At 41.2% G+C, this 21405-nt stretch overlaps 2 protein-coding genes across 3 annotated transcripts in view; one reads left to right on the top strand and one right to left on the bottom strand.

Moving 5' to 3' along the window:
- Window positions 1-4485, top strand: part of COL17A1 (collagen type XVII alpha 1 chain) — a 50335-nt gene extending 45850 nt beyond the window's left edge. Inside the window, exons 48-55 of the mRNA XM_032178432.2 lie at window positions 194-283; window positions 384-494; window positions 988-1134; window positions 1431-1820; window positions 2389-2526; window positions 2796-2858; window positions 3010-3090; window positions 3474-4485. Of these exons, the coding sequence (XP_032034323.1) occupies window positions 194-283; window positions 384-494; window positions 988-1134; window positions 1431-1820; window positions 2389-2526; window positions 2796-2858; window positions 3010-3090; window positions 3474-3529 (1076 nt within the window). The 3' untranslated portion in view covers window positions 3530-4485. The remainder of the gene's footprint in view (window positions 1-193; window positions 284-383; window positions 495-987; window positions 1135-1430; window positions 1821-2388; window positions 2527-2795; window positions 2859-3009; window positions 3091-3473) is intronic.
- A 2048-nt stretch (window positions 4486-6533) lies between these two features.
- SLK (STE20 like kinase) overlaps window positions 6534-21405 on the bottom strand; it is a 62603-nt gene continuing 47731 nt past the window's right edge. For both annotated transcript variants that reach the window (XM_032178445.2, XM_032178456.2), the window contains 6 exons: window positions 17772-17901; window positions 17158-17282; window positions 16141-16329; window positions 15408-15533; window positions 14285-14398; window positions 6534-10323 (listed from right to left, as the gene is read on the bottom strand). In XM_032178445.2, coding sequence (XP_032034336.1) covers window positions 10177-10323; window positions 14285-14398; window positions 15408-15533; window positions 16141-16329; window positions 17158-17282; window positions 17772-17901 — 831 coding nt within the window. In that variant the 3' untranslated portion in view covers window positions 6534-10176. The remainder of the gene's footprint in view (window positions 10324-14284; window positions 14399-15407; window positions 15534-16140; window positions 16330-17157; window positions 17283-17771; window positions 17902-21405) is intronic.

Here is a 21405-nt window from a genome sequence, read left to right on the forward strand (position 1 = left end):
CACACAGGCACCTGGACCTGCTTCTCCGGCCCCGTAGGCCCCTCCGCTCCTCCTCTCTGCCTCTCTTCCTGCCACCATCTCTTCTCTTTCTTGGACCCCACTTCTGTCCAAACCTCTTCTGTGTCCGACCTCCTCTCTGACAGGTGTTTCCATCTGCCTCCCCCTGCCTGATCTGAATCCGTCACATCCCTAGGTTCTGGGATCAGCATTGGGCTTCCTGGTCCCCCGGGGCCCCCTGGCTTGCCAGGAACCTCCTATGAGGAGCTCCTCTCCTTGCTGCGAGGTAAGGCCCAGCAGGGAACATCTGTCCAAGTGGTTGGGGAGGAAGCAGAGTCCCTTGGCCCAGGCCAGGACTGACTCCGTGCCCTCCCTTTGTGTCTCAGGGTCTGAATTCAGAGGCATCGTTGGACCCCCAGGTCCCCCGGGTCCACCAGGGATCCCAGGCAATGTGTGGTCCAGCATCAGCGTGGAGGACCTCTCGTCTTACTTACATAGTAGGGCACTGTGGAGTGGGATGGGGAGGGCAGGGGATGCAGCTGGGCCTTGGGGGCTCCCATGGGCTTTAGCAAGGGCAGTCCAAGTGCTCCTGGAGCCTGTACAGGGCTGGGTGCAGGGCCCTGGAGAGCGTCACATGTGCTGGCAACGGGCCTTCAGCCGTGGCAGGGACGGAGATGGGGAGCGATGGCTTTCCCAGGTGCAGCCCAGTGTGTGATTAGGGCCGACCTGGGGCTCCACCTCTCAGTGACTGGAGGGCTGAGTTGAATGAGGCTCAGAATTGGGAGTGGGAGAGTCTGACGGAACAGCCATTCCTGGATGATGTCAGGAAACAGCAGGCTCTGGCCTCCTGCTTTTCTCTCCTCCCATCACCTGGGAGGCCCAGCCTCATCCCCTCCTTTCAGGTGGGGCCCACAGCGCCCCGAGCACAGGCTGGGAATTCAGCTTCCTCCGCAGCCTACCCCGACCTTTCTTTCTCTTCTTTCTGCCCAGCTGCCGGCTTGTCATCCATCCCAGGCCCTCCAGGACCTCCTGGTCCCCCAGGGCCTCGAGGACCCCCAGGCGTCTCAGGAGCCCTGGCAACCTATGCAGCTGAAAACAGCGACAGCTTCCGGAGCGAGTTGATCAGCTACCTCACAAGTAGGTGCCCCGACGGTGATGCCCCACCAGGCACCCCGCAGGCCTTGCTTTTCCCTGTAAGTGGAGCAGGGAGGCACTTAAAGGGACAGGAAGGCCACACACGAGAGCCACTGGTGGGGTAAGCGTAAGCCCGGTTTCCTTCCACACCAAAATTCTCCCACTCGGGTACAAGAATCCTGTTAAGTTCACTTCTGGTCTCTCAGGGGCATTGACACCCTGGGAGAGACTCCCTAACTCCCAAGTCTTTCTCTCCACCAAGATCTGAGCTCTCACTCATGCAGCTTCTCACCCTGCAGGTCCTGATGTGCGCAGCTTCATTGTTGGCCCCCCAGGCCCTCCTGGGCCGCAGGGACCCCCTGGGGACAGCCGCCTCCTGTCCACGGATGCCTCCCACAGTCGGGGTAGCAGCTCCTCCTCACACAGCTCATCTGTCAGGCGGGGCAGCTCCTACAGCTCTTCCATGAGCACAGGAGGAGGTGGTGCAGGCTCCCTGGGGGCAGGTGGTGCCTTTGGTGCAGCTGCAGGAGATGGGGGCCCCTATGGCACTGACATCAGCCCAGGCGGAGGCTATGGGGCAGCAGCAGAAGGCGGCATGTATGGTGGCAACGGCGGACTATTCAGGGCTGACTTTGCTGGAGGTCTGGATTACAATGAGCTGGCTGTGAGGGTGTCAGAGAGCATGCAGCGTAAGTGGGGACATTTAGGCCTTGGTGCTGGGGGGAAGGAGCATGGGAGCATCTCCAGACTGGCTTTCTTGTTTGTGGAACCCCAGGCTGTGAAGACAGAATCAGGCAGGCAGGGGCTGGAGGGGACAGGCAGCCCCAGCCTAGCTCTCAGCCCACTCAGCTCAAGGAGCCCCAGCCCTGGGACCTGAGCTGTGGGGAACAGAGCACGCTGGGGGCTTTGTACTTTGCTTTCCCAACACCTAACTCGTTCTGGGTCCCAGATGAGTCATATGACCATGCTGGCTTTTCTGCTGGGGCCAAGAGAAAGATGTTGGCTAAGAGTCCTTTCCCTGTGCAGCTTAACAGCACAGTTACGCAGTCAACAAGCTTTTGATGCTGGCCCGCAGCAGGAAGAGACCCGTGCCAGTCACAGAGTGGAATACAAAGGAAGTTGGAGGGCTTCACCCTTGCTGCGGCTTGATCTAGTTCAACTGCTTTGGGAGTTTGACACTTGGAGGGCACTGTGCTCCTGCTGAAGAGGGTACTGGGCGATCCCTGCTTCCTGTGCCCAAGCTCTGGTGTTTTACAGGTCAGGGCCTACTGCAAGGGATGGCCTACACTGTCCAGGGCCCACCAGGCCGGCCTGGGCCGCAGGGGCCACCCGGCATCAGCAAGGTCTTCTCTGCCTACAGCAACGTGACTGCAGACCTCATGGACTTCTTCCGAAGTAAGGGCATCCAACTGCTTTCCCAGCACCTGCCTCACTGCATAGGTTCCCACGGGTCTGCTCCAGAGACACCAGTCTCATGAGAAACCTCCAGTTATTAACATTTGAGATGCTCAAAATTAGACAACTTCTATAAATTCTGAACTTTGTTTCCTCTTACATGTCCAAACTCCATCACTATCTCTCTGTGTTACTCTGAACAAATGACTTGATGTCTCAAGCTTCCAGGTGATCAAGACTCTAAGGCCAGTGTTTCCTTGCTTTTGCAGCTTATGGAGCCATTCAAGGACCCCCTGGGCAAAAAGGAGAGATGGGCACTCCAGGACCCAAAGGTAAGTGGTGGCAGAGAGTCAGTCCCTGGATCCTGTGTTAACACCCACCTCGTACTGAAAAGCAGCTCCTGTGCTGGTGCCACACCGGCTCTCTGTGCCCTCAGTCCCCAGACTCATGTATTACTTAGTTATGCCCCATTTATCCTTCCAGGTGACAGGGGCCCTGCTGGGCCACCAGGTCATCCTGGGCCACCTGGCCCTCGAGGGCACAAGGGAGAAAAAGGAGACAAAGGTAAGTGTTGACTGCTCCATGTTTTGCATGTTCTGGAGAGCTGCAAGGCTGACGCTCAGTAGAGAAGCAGGTGATTTGTTCCAGAGCAAGCCTGAGAAATTCAGGCAAATGCCAATTACTCCAGGCAGACACTGCCAAAAGCAGAATTTGCATAACAATCCCATTCACAGTGAGGAAGAAAAGGAGAGTGTCAAAGCAGGGAGGAAAAGGAGAACCAACCTGGTGTTGAAATGGGGCAAACAAGTTAAATAAATGTAGTCTTACAAAAGATTTCACCTTTGAAGCCATCTTTGCAGTAGTCACGGTTGCCATAATTACCCAAGCCAAGATCCCCACAGGCCACAAGACATGTTTTAACTTCCTACTGAACTTCTAACTTTCAGGTGACCAAGGCTATGCTGGGCGGAGAAGGAGAAGAAGTATCGCTGTCAAGCCATAAGCTAGCCATGGCAGGACAGCTCCTGGACCAGGTGTCATAATGCATGTGGCACTTAGGTCCAAGCTCTCCAGAGGGTGAAAGCTGGAGTCTGTCAATGTCCTACTGAGACAGCATAGCCAACCTAGCTAGCAACATTTGTTTTAGTCTGAACAATATATACTTATAGAATTCAGTCAAAGATACACAATCTGAAACAGCTTCATGGGGTGGACTCTAAGAGTAGTTGCAATGTTTTAGAATGAGACTTACTTCTCTGCTATCTAGATCTGAACTCCTTGGCTTCTTTACTTAGTTCAGGCCCCAGCCTAGGAAAGACAGTTACATAAAAGTTGGCTCTGAAGTCTTAGAGCTTTGCCTAAATATGAGCCCAGAAAAGGGAGGATGGGGGTGGGGTGCCTTCCTGGAGGTGACACTTGATGGGGGTGTGTTCTGGTTACTGCTCTAAGGCTGTGCCATCAGCTCCTTCCTCCCCTGTTCATTCTGCATTCTCTAGTCAGCTGGCTAAGAAGTGACTCTTGCAACTAAAAAAATTAAGAAATTCACTTCCCCTCCAGGAGGTGATAGGGTTTCTAATGGTTATATGTATATCACATTCCCATTTGCTTAGAAAGTCTGATTGCAGCTATGATTGTCCATAGGCCCATGCTAGAGTTCATGGATATGTTATACTGAACCAGGCCAGAGCAAACAGAAAAAGGATGAAGGGCAATGGACAAGGAAGGAATAAAGGGAGAAGGGGGAAAACAGAAAACCTGATGCTGGGGACACAGCATCAGCTCAAGACATCACCCTCCGTTCTGCACTCAGAAAATGGCACTTGGGGGACTGGGCGCAGTTGGTCTTTAACCACTTTTCAATGTCTAAAAACATTTGTTTGTGGTCTATAAGATGAAACATCATTTCAATTGTAAAATTTCCCATTAAAGTTTTTTTTTCTTTTTTAATATCATGTTTAATGTGATTCATCTGACCAAAGAAAGATTAAAAAATAGTCTGGGTTAACTGGGTCTGACTCTAACACTGTTTATTACAAACACAAGAAAACAAAAGTGGTTGTATTTTGGGGCACAGCTTCTGGTATTTCATTCAATCCCTGAGGTCTTTAAAGGCAAATCTTTAGATACTTGCAACTAGGAACTCAATCTGGGGATTTTACAAAGCATATGAAAGTTTTCCCTAAGCACAAGTTATTTGAAATAAACATGCAACAAATGAGCAAGAAGATTCCTTGCAATTAGGTAGTGCTTTATCCTGGGGCAATGGAATTATGATTGTAGGGCAAGTAATATGTGGAATATAGAAACTTCTATTAAAGAAAAATGTACAAATCTCAAATGCCCCAAAGAAATGCACAGTAAAATCAGACACTCCAATTCAGAAGAGACTATACTTAGCCACTGTGAATTTTTTACAAGTTGTGACTCTCAAATTGCTGGATAATTAAAAATGGGATTAAATTACATCTACTTCTACACCACTACTCTTCTAAAAAGACTATTTATTTTCCATAAGGTCTCTGCTGAGTATCTCATATTATCCCAGAAAACACACTCCACTTGTTTCCTCTATATCAACCACTAACGGCAACAACCAGTCAAGCACTACACACTCTACGTGGTCTTTCAGCCTCTTTTATTATATCCTGATAATTGCCTGCTATGAATTAACGAGAATTTTTTTAAAATGAGGCTGGGTGCGGTGGCTCATGCCTGTAATCCCAGAATTTCGGGAGGCCAAGGTAGACAGATTGCTTAGGCCCAGGAGTTCGAGACCAGCCTGAGCAACATGGCAAAACCCCATCTCTACTAAAAATACAAAAAAACTAGCCGACATGGTTGGCAGGCACCTGTGATCCCAGCTACTTGGGAGGCTGAGGCTGAAGAATCACTTGAACCCGGGAGGTGAAGGTTGCGGTGAGCCGAGAACGCGCCACTGCCCTCCAGCCGGCGAGACTCCATCTCAAATAATAAAATAAAACAAAAATAAAATAAAAATTAGTTCATACAGCCTCCAGATTTCAAACAACTTGAGTTTTACTGTCTAATGAAAACTATTGTGTATAATAAAGGAATTGTGCCTTTCAAATAATTTTTTTTCAAAAGAATTCATTAGTTTTACCCAAAGGCTGAATTTTTTACTTTTTAATTGTAGCTTTTACACTTATTAAAAGTAACTTCCAAAAAAAGGGGGGGAAGATGTTTTGACCCTTTTAAAAAAAGTAGCTTTAGGGGTTCAAGTATTATATCCCCTTTAATAGTGATCCTTATCTTGATTAATCAAGACATAGGAGTTTTTCCCTTGTTACTAGATTTACCTAAGATACCCAAAGTCTCATCGAGTTTTATGCTCAAGTAAAATAGGGTACAAGTCCAAACTTACTACCTTCTCTGGACAAAACTCAGAAAGAGGATGGGCAGATATGAGGTTATGTCCTCAGCTGGATGGCAATGGATGTGAGCCTCTTTTGTTTCATTTTTTTTTTTTAAGTCAAGAATGAGCTCAATAGTGCACAACGCTCCCAGATTAGAAAATGACGCTCCATGCCTCCCTCCAGCTGGACACGTGCCAGTGATGCTGCCCAGCGTCTACTGAATCTTGCATGAACATTATCAATGACGAAGAGACTATTTTTGCAGAAGTGAGGTCATATGATTTGTGAAATGCTTGGTGAGAAAAATCATCCATCCCAAGGGGGAAAGAAATTAAAAACATACACATACACACATAGGGTGATAGAAATATTTTAAGCACCTCCCAAAGGAGGGGTGTGCATGCTGAAAGACAACCCCCAGCAAGTTACCACTAAAAACTACATTTGAGTGTGTGTGTGTGTTTGCGTGTGTGCTGTGGACTACAGACAGCTAGGAATACTAACTCTGGAAGGGTCAGAAGACCTGGGGGGACTGCAAGATTTACAATGTAACTAGGACCAACAACTGCAAAGTGTTCTCAGGCAGGACACTCCAGTTTCAAAGATTCTCAATAAAAGACTGCTTCTCAAAACTGATTAAGAAATAACTTTATTTTTCATGTGTCAATCCCATGATTGAAAAGACATGTTGCACCCAAGTAGATAAGAGGCATAATCTGAAACAAAATTCTTTCTGAAAATTTAGCTTATCAACTCATTACACCGCAAACCAGAGAAGGAGCACAAAAAGCTGCAGCCCACATTGAAACCTGGCAAACACTCTCCGCCAAAATTAGTAGCAGGAATGTTAAAGCTTTATCAAAAACATGTCAGCAACGGAATAGCAACAATACAGCCATTAACTGTTGTGCCTTCAACTTAAGCATTTAAAGAATCACCCCATTTCTTATAAAAATCATTTCTCAGAAAAGAATTGTTAATCAAAAGACTATTAGAACTGGAACTCTCTTCTTTCACTTCAGTTCTAGATTTTCTTTAATCAACAATATCTCTAGTTAATACTTGGACAGAATTTGGCTTCTCAGAAGCGGTCTTTGTCATTTAAGCACAGTGTGGAATGGGAAAAAGTGTGTAGTTACAAGGAAACGAGAAGAGTACAAAAAAATAGTCACTTCTGAAACTCGCTGATGCTCAAGAAATCAGAGACCCTTCATTAAGGTGGGTCTCATATGCCTGAGAGCTTTGTGCTTGAGGAAGTATGACTTAGAGGTAGCTCTGGTTCTGGTAATTTATATCTAATTATAATTTGCTGTATCCTGTCACAAGAGAGTTCTAATATTTTCAGCAAAGTAAAAGCATTCAACATTTTTTCCTTACCCACCCTATAGCTTCCCCATAGAAAAAGATAAGAAAAAGCTTAATGTGATTCCACATAGAAGAGCAGCTAATTCAGCGATTCACACTGTATGGTTGTTAACAGGACTAGGAAAGGCAGCCTGGTGCCCCAAGCTGTAGGAGCTGGATCTGCAGAAGTATGCAGGCCTGCTGTGTTCACAGCACTCAGGGAAAGAGGGGAGGAGGTGGCTGATGAGGGTGCACGTTCGGAGAAGTTTTCATGTGTTTCATGGCATATTCTGCCACAGCAACAGAACAACCAAATCAGGAGTAGATTTGACTGTACTCTTCGATTTCAAAGAAGTCTGCGCCCCTCGCGCACTCGCCACCTACACTTCATGCAGGAAAGATAGATCACTATCATCTATTTGAATACAGGGCCTCAGAAGAGGTGGGCTGGTATGGGTACAAATAGCATATTTTATAACAAAACACTTTTTGAAAAGATTTATATAACTTTAAGTATTAAAATGAATGCTTTACCTCTACATACGTATCACTGTACAGTCTTGCACCCATACGATTATGGTCATATTTGAAAGCGAACTCAAGCACAAACACTGAATCCAAAAGGCAGTTTTAAGGGAGATCCAACCTTACCCACAGCGTCAGCCATTCCACTCTGAGCCTCTCTCCTTGAGTCAATACTCTGAATGTCAAGTTGAAAGGAACAGAAAGAATCAAATATTCAGACCAAATTAATCAGGCACCACACACTGTTTAGCACACAGGGTATCAATTAAATGATACTAGAAAAAAAAATGTCTACTGCCTGAGGTATTCATTTCTTAAAAGTCAATAAACTGAAAATTTCAAAGGAGAAAGTGGTATGAAAACGTTCCTTCCCAATCCCTCTTCAAATAAATCATTAAATACACTGGGCAACATTATACTGTCATTTTTATCATAACAATATAAACAATTTTTATCATCATCCTGAATATTACTTTATAAAGATATATATTTTAAAAGGCTTTCAAAACATTTTTCAACCCAGCATTTGAGAATAAAGCATTAAGAGTTTTGTATACAGTAACACGTTCATGTGATAAGTGTATGAATTTACAACTATACATAATATATATATATGTATATATATTTATATAAAAAACAAACTTGGCCAGAAGTTAAGGCTACCTACAAAGTTGTCCAAGTAAATTATGCTTGTCAAAACAATTATAAAATTAAAATCACACATGCATTTTTAAATCATCTAAATCACTGACAAACAAGGTTCAGCATCCAAAGTTTTCAAATTAACTGCAAGAAAGTGCTACAGACATTTACATTTTCTAAATATGAATCAGTGTTCCCACAAAGTTACATTTAAATTTTTCACCAGCCTCAGAAGTAATATAACTGAAAACAAACTTTCACAATTTGGTACCTAGCACTCTTAAGAGAGAATAGGTTGAAAATGGCAGGCAGCAAGCATCATTCACAAATGTGCTGTCTCACACAGCAAAGTACAGTTTATAATACTGTCTGACCTGACACGTGGTTGAAATTCTAAGCCTCATAAGGGACTAGGAATGAACATTTCATTAATAATTACACACATCAGCAACCACATAATAAAGGCTTCAGGCTTTTCCCACTCAAATCAAAGTGAATGATTTAAACATGGAATAAAATAAAACCAAGACATAAGTAGCCTCATTTCAAAATAAGGAAAAGTAATTTCTGACATGTGCCTAAATATTTAATTTAAACTTTTAAAAAAGTATTCTGAACAAATGCCTCTTTTAAGATTAATTTCCGAAGATATACTTATAAATATAACTCACAGCCTGCAGGCCTCTGACAGAGTTTTAAACAGAATTAGCTAAGATGGAGAGAAATCATTTAACCAGCTCAGGTATTATTTTAGAAAATAAACACAGATAGCTAAACCTACATTGCTTAAATTTCATGAGTTTTATACTTCCAATTTGCAGTCTAAAAGCTACCTCTTTTTTTCATCTTTCCAAACTTTGTACATATATTTTAGGATGAAAATTTCTATCAAATGGCAAGAGAAGCAAAAATTCCAAAACAATCATGTTTAATTCTAAAGATGTTTTTGTCCCTGTTGATCAAAAAGAAAATCCTACTTATGACTTGACTGAAATTTAGTGTTTTAGGCACTATCTTAAGAAAATTAGCACCCTCAATTATTAGCTCATGCCTAAAGAGGTAATCTGTTTTGACAAATCACTGAAATAATTTTTCTTTTTTAAAAGAGGTTGAGGCTGAGGCCGGAGAATGGCGTGAACCCGGGTGGCGGAGCTTGCAGTGAGCCAAGATAGCGCCACTGCAGTCCGGCCTGGGCGAAAGAGTGAGACTCCGTCTCAAAAAAAAAAAAAAAAATAGAGGTTGTTCCTATTTAAAGAAAAAAAATATTCATTTACTGAGTCAATAGCATATTTGAGCAAATCATAGCTTTTTTATGAGAGCTGATCCACCAAAAGAAAATTATCCCAACTCTCTACAGCAGAGCTTCAACTACAGAATTTAGGCATCATTGAGAAGTTACGTCAGGTAAGAAGAATTTATTAATACTTAGTGATGTAACAGTTTTTCTTAAATAACTTTAAACATTATTTCTCCAACAGTTTTCAGGTAGCAGTGTCTAAAGAACATAATTTTTAAGATGAATATACACAGTCACCTTAGTCACCAAGATGCTACTTTGCCAACATGGCCTAGCATCTGTCTTAGTTCGTTTTGCCTTCATCTTTGCTTAAAAACAAAACAAAACAAAACAAAAACAAAAAAAGAAAACACCTAGAAGGTGAGGCAGGTGATTGTCTTCGTGAGCTATCTGACAGACTGTGGCAGAAGATGAGAACAGAATGACATACTGAAAGAGCCAAACCCACGCACAGAATGCTTCCCAGTGTTATGATCCGGTGGAATGCAAGCTGGGAATAGGATAAAATTTGGAAATCCGGCTCTGTGTTGATGGGTTAAGGCATTCAGACTCCCCAGTCATTTTAAAGAATACTTCCTGTTCCTGTAGTTTCCTGGCAAACTCTTCTTCCAGTGTCTTAAAAAGAAAGGGAAAAAGAAATTGTTGTGGGCTGGTATTATATATAGAATTTATGCTGACAGCCAAGATAAAACTACTTGTCCAAAACACTTTCTTTGTATATAATCCTCAAGAAGACACGCCTGCTCAATTTTTTAAGATCATAAGCTTTGCACAGCCCTATGTGCAAGTCCAGCTCAGCCACATACATGGACAACTTCGGTCCATTACTTACCTTCCCTATATTAGAGAACCATTTAATTCCTCAATTCCTCTGCTGTAAAAATAGGGATAATTTGCTATGTGAAGTCTAAATGTGATAATGATGTACTTACACATACTATGCACTCTAATATATGGTACCTATTATTAACTATTATCTGTTTCTCCCACATGGCACTTACCGCTGCCTACTTGTTATTTTAGTTACGATGCGCCTGTCTTTTCTTTCACACTAGACTATAATATAAGCTGTTTAAAAGTACAACCTAAACCAGAATCATTTTTACCCCCATAATACAGAGCAAAAATAAGTGCTTGAGAAATGTAAGAGGCACCGTTGTGATGTGAATGTCTGTGCCCCCCAAATCCATATAAAACCTAATCCTAATGTGCGGGTACTATGCATAGAAGGTGGGACCTCTGAGAGGGGATGAGGTCATGAGGTGGAGCCCTCCAAATGGGATGAATGCCTTCATGAGGGGCTAAAGAGAGTTGTTATTCCGCCATGTGAGGACACAGTGAGAAGTCGGCAGTCTGTAACCCAAATGAGGGCCCTCACCAAAGCGTGACCGTGTTGGCACCCTGGTCTCAGACTCCCCAGCCTCCAGTTTATGGCATCTTGTTACAGGTATCAATGACTTTGTGGAGAAGTGATTCAGGGATAAGTGGTACTGTAGAGGTACAAAGCATAGGAAAAGAAGGAAGGATATAGGAGGGGTTCTCAAAAGAGGTGAAACATGAGCTTAGTGCTGAAGGAAAGATAAGAATTTGATAGGCAGTATGGGGAAGGCATGCCAGAAACAGAACCGAAACACAGCACAAAGGCAGGAAGCTGAGGAGCTGGTATGAGGAGTGGCCACTACACCCAAGGCTGGAACATGAACTGGGAACAAAGTGGCTAGTGGGAGAGGAAGCTAGAAAGGGTGACTGTGACTCAGGTGTGGCACTATGAAGGCTTCGCAGTCAAATTGAGGCATTAATTTACATTTTACTCTGATGGAACTGAAGATTTCTCAACATCACTATGACAGTGTCAAGAGATGTTCTTGAGGATAAATCCTCCAGTGATGGCAGGCGAGTGGGAAGAAAGGAAAGGGAACTAGAAACTAGAAGGCCCATTAGGACATTCCTGAACAATTTAAACAAGCACCAGGTTAGCAGCGAGAAAGAAAGGAGACACGTTATGAAAAAGAGTCCAAATTAATTGGCATCTGATTGAATGTAGGGTGTGACAGAAATGAAAAATAACTCTGGTTTCTAGCATAGATATCAGTTAAGAGAACAGGAATGCAGAAAAGAACATCTGATGGTGAGTGGGCTGCAGTGAGCGGGGAAAGGTGAGATGGAGATGAAGGAACATCTGGTGGTGAGTGGGCTGCAGTGAGTGGGGAAAGGTGAGATGGAGATGAAGGAACATCTGGCGGTGAGTGGGCTGCAGTGAGTGGGGAAAGGTGAGATGGAGATGAAGGAACATCTGGCGGTGAGTGGGCTGCAGTGAGTGGGGAAAGGTGAGATGGAGATGAAGGAAAAGGATGCTGAGTTTGGTTTTCTCTCTACTGAGTTTATACTCTTTAGTCAGCACTGAACAGGTATGTAGTCATCTATACAATGTGCCAGGAACTGTTCTAGAAACTGGGTACATATCAATAAATGAAGCGATCATGGCACGCTTTTAAGGAGTTTATATTCTCACTCACCAGACGCGACAATAAACAAATGTGTCTGGTGGCGATGAATTGTTACAAAGAAAAACAAAGAAAGGAGAGCAGATACAGAACGTTTGGGGTTCAGTATAGGTGCTACTGAGATACAGTGACCAAAAAAAGGAACCACAAGGCCTAGGTGAAATGAGGAGGAGCAGAACACTCAGATGGAAAATGGGCACTTAGTGCTCAAACTGATAATAAAAACAAGAAACAATAATAGCAATAGCAATCATTCACTGAACCATTACTATAGCTCAGGTACTAGATAACTGCTATATAAACAACACCAAATAGATAGGTAGTATCACTCTCATTTTACAAATTAGGAAAACTAGGCCTAGAAATGGTAAGTGAGAAAATTAATCAGTAAGTGTCAGTACTGAGATCTGAACCCACATCTGTATGACTTTACAATTCGTGCTCTATACAACCGCTACCATTTAAGTTTTGGAGTTGTCTATATGCAACAGTTGAAGCCATAACTAGCGATAAAATCATCAAGGTAAAGACTGTTCTTTACTAAAGGGGCAAAACTGAGAAATGTCTACATTTCAGGAGACAAAAGGGGATAAAGAACACAGAGAATGAGCAGGGCTGTGTCACAAAAGCCAGGTGAGAGGAGAATTTTAAGAAACAAGACTTTTAAGGAGAACAGTTAGATAAGGCCATAGGATTTGATTATTAGCAACTCACTTGTGACCACTGTCAACAAGTTCAACTAGGGTGTTTGAAGCAGATGCTAGGCTGCAAGTAGATAAAGGAAATTTTTCACCATTTACAATTCTGTACCTTTTGAATTCTATACTACGTGAATACATTATCTATTCAAAAAATTTAACAATAAATAAAATTTAAATTAAAAAAACCACATTATGGGCCGGGCATGGTGGCTCACGCCTGTAATCCCAGCACTTTGAGAGGCCCAAGCAGGTGAATCACCTAAGGTTAGGAGCTCGAGACCAGCCTGACCAACATGGCGAAGCCCCGTCTCTACTGAAAACACAAAAATTAGCCAGGTGTGGTGGTGGATGCCTGTAATCCCAGCTACCTGGGGGACTGAGGCAGAGGAATTGCTTGAACCCAGGAGGCGGAGGTTGCAGTGAGCCGAGATCACGCCACTGCACTCCAGCCTGGGAGACAGAGTGAGACTCCGTCTAAACAAACAAACAAAAAGCCACACTATGAACTCACTTAGTCATTTCACTTCCTTTGGCACATAGCTAAATACATATTTCCTTGATTGACTGATTGGATGGATGGAAGAAAGGAATGGTAGAAATGTATAGTAGGCAGGAAGCCCCCGCAAAACAAAGGTTTAAGTTTGAGTAGCCAAGGGTCAGAGGTCATATAGTGATAGCAAAAACTCTAGGTGAGATGGTTAGCCAGTAAGACCAGGTGAATAGGGTGTCAAGTACAAACAAGGGAAAGGGATGAGACAGGGAAGACACCATCCCTATTTTACCAGATTTCAAGTTTATATAGAATACCAGGGCCTTTTAATATGGCTCCAGTTGACCTGTTCAGACTCAGCTGTCATCGCTTCCTTCCTTCCTTTTCTTCCTCCCTAATGACTACACACTGGCACACACCCCCTCTTATAGTCCAATGTCAGAGAACGATCTACAATTCTCTGTACACTTCCTTTTCACTCATTCTCTTCTCTCTACTCAGATCATCCCATTCCGCTCCAATCAGCCCATCCGCTTAGCAAGTTCTTACTCATCTTTCAAGACTCACTTGGTTTGCAAGGCATCTCCTCTTGAAGACCTTCCCTGACTTACCCAGGCAGATTAAAGCTCTCCTCCTCCTCTGCTTACAAAATCTGTTCCTTTCTCTTGTATCCTGTACTCACCTCCTTCAGAGCAATGACCCTACCAATTCATAACTGCTTGTCACTAGATTCCACACCTTCTGGGGACAGAAATTTTGTCTTTTCATCTCTATGTTTCCTGCCCCTGACACTGTACCTGACACACAGTAGGTAAAGAGCCAATAGCTGGGTAGACGGACAAGTATCCACATATCATTTTAATTAAAGCTTTTAAAATTACCTTTTTCCTAGGTCTCAATTTCTCTCTCCACTCCTTTAATTCTTGGCTATGTTCCTCATCTAACTCCTTCAGTTTCTGAGTCTCATGCTCAACCAACAAGTGGCATTTTTCATTCTGAAAATAAAGTTGGGATTTAAAAAAATTTCAGATCAACTAAGCAATTTTTCACAAATACAATTATCTTCCATGATAATAAATTACTCATCAAATATCATGCTATTACTGAGATTCAAGTTTTCCTCTATAAAAACCAAGGGCCATGAATTAGGAAATGAATCATAGCTTCATTTTTACGAGTTTAGAAGCTAGAACTATTACATACAATATAAAAAGAACTTAAAAAGAACTAGCTTGAGCTTTTGTTTTTCCTTTCTAAGAAGATTTGCTCATAAAACTGACACTTCAGAAGGCAGCTTGCATACATTTTACCCGTGAGTACAGAATGTAGGATCTGGTACTGAAGGGTTGGCCTAATAGATCTATTCCTGTAATAGATCTATTGGCCCATTAGGCCAATCTATTAGGATCTGTTCTACTATAGTAAATTAAGCAAATCTATAGATACCCACATTTATACACTACTCTGAAATCTTAAACATTTTAGATGGGCTGTACACTCTATGTAAGGTCCTAAATCAGCCCTCTCTCAAGTAACCTTTAAATTTCTTAGGAGAAAAATTCCCATGTATTTAACTTATCACGTATTTCAAAAACCTAGAAGAAAATAAACTATTTCCCTCTAAATGGAAAAGAAATGTTAAATTTAGAATCTGACAAAAAAATTCAGAATATGACAACAAAACTGTCTACATCATTTTGAAACTCTCCACATCTTCTTGCAAAATATACTAAAAACCATACTCAATACTGCTTTTGAAAGACTCAATTTCGTAGGTTACAATTTAGCTTCATGTTTACATTAATCATGGTTATATATAATCTACACAAGTGCCTATGATACTAAACTGATCTTCATTTGGATCTGTACAAAAAACAGAACCTCTCAAACCCAGCATGTTCGTAAGTATGATGCAGTTGACTTTGGCTAGCTAGTGTTCTCTCAAAAGCAGCCACTTGTGCTGCCGCATCCTATGGGCTTTGCTGTCAGGCTTCCGTATCTGACCTGCAGCTGATGCAGTTCGCGGACATTGGCTTCACACTGCAACTGAAGATCCCGCATTTGATTCTCATGTTTCTGATGCTGAGCCATTCTCTCATTTTTCTGCCTCTTTTCTTCTTGTGCAGCAAACTATAAATAAGAAAAAAAGATAAATTATAGTTCAGAAGCATGTGATTTCTATATATTCTGAAGATATAAAGGAATTTAACAAAACAAGGCACAATACACTGAAGCTACAAGTAATAATATGCTGAGACTCAAACCTGGAGTCCACATCACAGCTTCAGGGGGGAGCAGGAACTTCTGATTAAAACCTTGATCCTCCTATCTGCTTAGTGATCTGAGCTAATTTGTGTGTGTGACCGTGACTACAGAAGTATCACAGTGAGGCCATATATCTTGACTTGAAAAGTTGTCCAAGTCATCTCATTCCCAGGGCTGGTCTTAGGACCGGTCTAGCTCAGGAGCTGGTATGGGGTATAGGAGGAAGGGCTTTACTCTCTGTGGGGAAGACTATTTGGTATATGCCATATATCTATAGCCCCAGCCCCACCATCCTGGGGAAGACTAATTGGTATATGCCATATATCTATAGCCCCAGCCCACAGAGTTAAAGTGAACATCAACAAGCCTAAGGTGGCTCTAATTGTTTAGAAAGAAAGGAATTTTGTAGAACTTCTAATGGTCATTCAAAACTTTAAAACCTAAAAGAGGAGAGACTAATTTGCATATTTACCTGTTTAATTTTATCACGGTCCTGATCTGGTGTGGCTGTTGAGTTAATTCTCAGACTTTTCTTAAACATAGCCATTCGAGTCTTGGCTTCACTGCGCTGAATCTTGGGCAGTCTTGCCCTTTCTTGAGTCTGTCTGTTTTTCAATTCCTCAATAAGTCTTTGATTGTAACGCTGCATTTGCTCTGTTTCCTATGAAAGTTTTAAATAGAATCCAGTGACACAGAAACAATAGTCAGTACCCACATGCATATTCAAATATGCCATTTTGTTGTTGTTGTTTCCTATAATTACCCTCTCCCTTGTTGCAGTGACCAGCAAAATACTAGGCACAAAATAACTCGTAAGAAGTTAGGCTAGGTCTGGTGGCTGACACCTGTAATCCCAGCACTTTGGGAGGCTGACACAGGAGGATCACTTGAGCCTAGGAGTTTGAGACCAGCCTGTGAAACATAGTGATACCCTGTCTCCACACACAAAATTTTTTTTTTTTAATTAGCAGGGTGTGGTGGTACATGAATATACTTGGGAGGCTGAGGTAGGAGGATCCCTTGAACCCAGGAGTTCGAGGTTAAGTGAGCTATGATTGAGTGCCACTGCACTCCAGCCCAGGTGACAGAGCAAGACTCTGTCTCAAAAGAATAAAAAGAAAAGAAAGTTATTAGTGATGAGAGTTTTATATTGCAACTCTTTTAATAAGTACAAGGAGTCCATACTTTAAGATACTTGAACCACAAATAGAGCCAAAATAGCTACCTTTGAGGGCCAAGATGAAGATTACAAGGTGTAAAACGTCTTTAAGCACTGTAATTAGTTACTTTCCTGATAATTTGTAGAAAAGAAGTTTGCAATCATGATCAAGATACAATTAATTACTCCAAACTTCATCCAAGAAATTGTAGGATAAAAGACAGAAAGGAAATCTAAAATTGATTATCTAAGAAACTTAAGTTTCAAAACTAAATAGCTTTGCAAACTTTAAAATGAACAAAAAAATGAAGAAATTTTCCTTTCATTAACCTTCTCGTGGCGCTTAAGTAGCTGATGTCTTTGCATGAAATACTGATCTTTAAGCTGCTGTTTGAGCAGCTGGTGTTTTTCTTGTAAGTGTCGTTCTTCGAGCTCCCAAATTGCAGCTTCTCGAGCTAGAAGACAGCAGTTTTCAAAATGTCACTTTGCTCTTTTTTTACTAATGTACTTTGCTCTTCATTTTAATATTTACATAGAAGTATTCTAAATACACTAACTTGCACACACATGTTGACATTCTGAGCTGTAAGTGCAATTGTAACCAACGTAAGGCAATATCTATTACCTCTTTCCAGTCTGTTCTAACATCGTATAAACAGAGAATGTCCTACCCCGAACACCAAAATCCTATTTAATCTTAATATGAAAGAAAAAAAAATCTAAGCTAATTTGTTAGGGAAGATAAGTACTTTAAATCCCATTCTAACACACGACCATTAGGTATACTAACAACTATAAGGCATAATGAGTATACAAAATTATTCAGATATATTTCCAGCATCATCAGGGCAAGAAGAAATTTTAAGGGTTATATGTTTACGTTCACTTCTACTGTCATAAGGAATTCTACATTTTGCGGTATTTCTTAATTTTAAAAAAATTACCTCTCATGAGCTGTTGCTTGTTATTCAGGCACTCTCTCTCAATATTAGCTAACTCTGCCTTCTGCTGCTGGATGATCTTTTTCAGAGAGCCATCTAATTCTTGCTGTTGTTTCTGAACAAACTCTTGCTCCTATTAAAAAGTTAATTGTCAGTTAATAAGTATCTAATGAACTAAACATCCATTTATCTATATGGCTGTATATATTAGTGGTTAACAAGATTTCCAAACCAAGTTTGCAAAGTTAGCTGGATTTTAAAATCACCAAAATTATATAGTACAAGTGTATTTAGTCACCTAATTCAGTCTAAGAAAAAAGCATTAGAATACAATATATTCTAAACTCACTAAGAAGGATACATACAGAATAAACATATAGCCCACTCATAATTAAAGTGCCCTATTACACTAGCATCTTTGAGAGAACAGTAAATTTGCAGCTTCTAAAACTGATTACTCATTCCACTATGGTGTGACTAAAACAAGGATAAATAAGAAATGCCCTTTAAGTGTCAGGTATGGTGGCTCATGCCTGTAATCTCAGCACTCTGGAAGGCCAACACGGGTGGTTCTCTTGAGGTCAGGAGTTCGAGACCAGCCTGGCCAACATGGTGAAACCCCATCTCTACTAAATATACAACAATTAGCCAGGTGTGGTAGCGGGTGCCTGTAATCCCAGCTACTAGGGAGGCTGAGGCAGGAGAATTGCTTGAATCTAGAGGGTGGAGGTGGCAGTGAGCTGAGATCATGCCACTGCATTGCAACCTGGGTGACAGAGTGAGACTCGATCTCAAAAAAAAAAAAAAAAAAAGGAAGGCCCTCTAGGAAGAAAGGCAATTAAGAGCTAACAGGTAAAACAGATACCAGAATTTGGGGAACTAAAGAGGAAGAATTTTAGGAGATAAATTTTAGGAAGAAATACCATGGCTATCTCAAAAGAAGAAGATAGTTTCTGTATCTACAGCATATGCCTAAAAAGAACAATAGTTGAGAAATTAATGAGAAGTAATGCATTGCTAGAGAAATGCAAACTGGGGATAGGAAAGTGAGTTACATACTATAAATCTATCAAGAAAATTTGTATAATCACAGAATTCTATAAACATGTTTGGGATTCACTAATTCATTCAACAAATATTTATTGAGTACATACTCTCTACCCGAATGCCAAATTTCTGCTTTAGAAAAACATCCTTCAATTATTGTGCAAAAAAAGGAAATGTTAAAGTGACTTATGGTCTTTCTGCTAGAATCATACATTTACAGAAGAAAAGGAGTAACATCCAAATTGAAGAAATGTAAATTTGGATCTGTCCATCCCTCTCTTGGCAGTTACAGCAGGTGGTGACTGGCTCAAGGACTATTCAATCAATTTTTGTGTAGATTCAGAATTTAGAATTGAAGCAGAATTTCACTTGTAATCCCCCCTCTTGCACGTCCTCGAGAAGACCAAAACCCAAGATGCATTTTGGAACTATTCTTGAGGCCTTAGAGTCTGACAAGGTCTGGATCACTGCCAGGCAGCTCCTCAAATGCACAGAAAGTCTCACTCCACTCCCCAGGATGGTTGCCTTGCTACCATCCTGAATCTCTGGAGGTGACAAAGTTCATGTTAGAGAGTGAACTAGTTTGGTGTTGTAAATGCTGCTGTTTCATCTGCATCATCATTTGCATTTTAGCATAAATACATATATAGTATTTCGAATGCCTCTATAAAATGCAATTACCAACTTGGCTATAGTCACCTGTAAAACTTTATCATTAAGGCAATTATCATTGAAGAAATTTTCAATGAATATTTAAATTCAACTATCTAGAATAAGGGCTTCTGAGTTTTATTTAAAGAGATGCAAAATCTCCAAGCCTATCTTTTAAGTAGTTATAACAAAGTTGTTCAAGCTTTTCTTTTTCGTACTATTTGTAACAAAATTAAACTGTTTCTGTAATTTCAATTGTAAAATTTCTTTTTCTTTTTTTTTTTTTTGAAACGAAGTCTTGCTCTGTCGCCCAGGCTGGAATGCAGTGGCGCGGTCTCGGCTCACTGCAAGCTCCGCCTCCCGGGTTCATGCCATTCTCCTGCCTCAGCCTCCTGAGTAGCCGGGACTACAGGCGCCCACCACCACGCCCGGCTAATTTTTTGTATTTTTTAGTAGAAACGGGGTTTCACCATGCTAGCCAGGATGGTCTTGATCTCCCGACCTTGTGATCCACCCACCTCGGCCTCCCAAAGTGTTGGGCATTACAGGCGTGAGCCACCGCGCCTGGCCTCAATTGTAAAATTTCTATATACAAACTTGTTCAATAAACAACGTAACCTGCAAAAATATCAAAGAGTTTTCTTTTGTTCAACATTTTTATCATTGGTTTGCATACAGGATTAAAAAAAAATCTGTGTAGACAGAAACAGTGAGTCTAAATTAACTAGCATAAATATAAATCTTACACTTAGGCACAAAAAAAATCAAACACAAAAGTAAGGATGGGGTGAATAAATACTTATGGGAAAATTAAAAAGGTAAATATAAGCCAGCACTAAAACAGTAAATATAATTTCTCATCTATGCAATTTTTGTTCATATTACTGTATTTACATCTAAATTAAACACGGTAAGAGTTCAATTCAAAGAAAACCTCTATTAAGCACTTAGTAAATGGTGGGCACTATACTACTTAGAAGGTTACTAAAATTAATGAAAGAGAGTTCTGCCTTCAAGGAGCTTCTACTCAATTGGTCCCAAGTATCAACAGTCTTGGTCTCAGTCCACATAAAGAGTAGTAGGTCCCTTCCCTGAGTATCACATTTTTAAAAGTTCAAAAGTAAACCACAGAAAACTCAAAGCTGGGAATAAAGGATTCAGAAACCACGCCTCACAATGACTGCCTGAAAGAACTAGAGAAGTGTTCCTTAAAGCAGCTAACTCATAAAGGGTAAAGAAGAGCTATGACTGTTTATATATTGAAGCAGGCAGAACTAGCACTGTGTGGCTCCAGAAGTAAGACAGGGATCAACAGGTAAAAGTGAAGATAGGCAGAATAAGTCCAATGTATACAAGTCCTAACAATTAGAGTTAGCAAAGAACCCAGCTGCCTTACAGAGCTATAGACTTGAAAAATTAAAGCAGAATCTGGATGACTATGTAGTCAGACAGTGTATAAAGGATTTTTTATATTAAAGCTAAAAATTATCTGAAAAGGTCCCTTACACACTAATCAATATATTTCATTACCTCAAAACAAACAAAATGTTAATGTTATTACACATTCACTAAATTCCCTAACTTCAAAAGCCAAATACAGTAACATTCACAATGGAATTTATAATTAGAAATTACTTTCAGGTACGAAAAGAGCACTCACATTTCAAAAAGATTACACAAACACACCTTAAAAAAAAAAAAACAGATGAACTTAATCACTTGGATTAACAAATAAAAGACAACAACAAAAGAACCCAAACTATTAAGGCCAAAAATCATTTTTTAAAGTAAACACACAAATTGTAAAATGAGTGCCCTTTAAAAGTACAAGTTTAAATTCGGATAAACAGTTTTATCATATTAATCAGATAACTATAAACATTAAAAATACAACTTTGGGGTCTAGAAAACTGTAAGAAAGGGTTATGATATATTGGGC

The sequence above is a fragment of the Hylobates moloch genome, unplaced genomic scaffold (genome assembly GCF_009828535.3).
Source record: "Hylobates moloch isolate HMO894 unplaced genomic scaffold, HMol_V3 SCAFFOLD_3, whole genome shotgun sequence".
NCBI classification, from domain to species: domain Eukaryota; kingdom Metazoa; phylum Chordata; class Mammalia; order Primates; family Hylobatidae; genus Hylobates; species Hylobates moloch.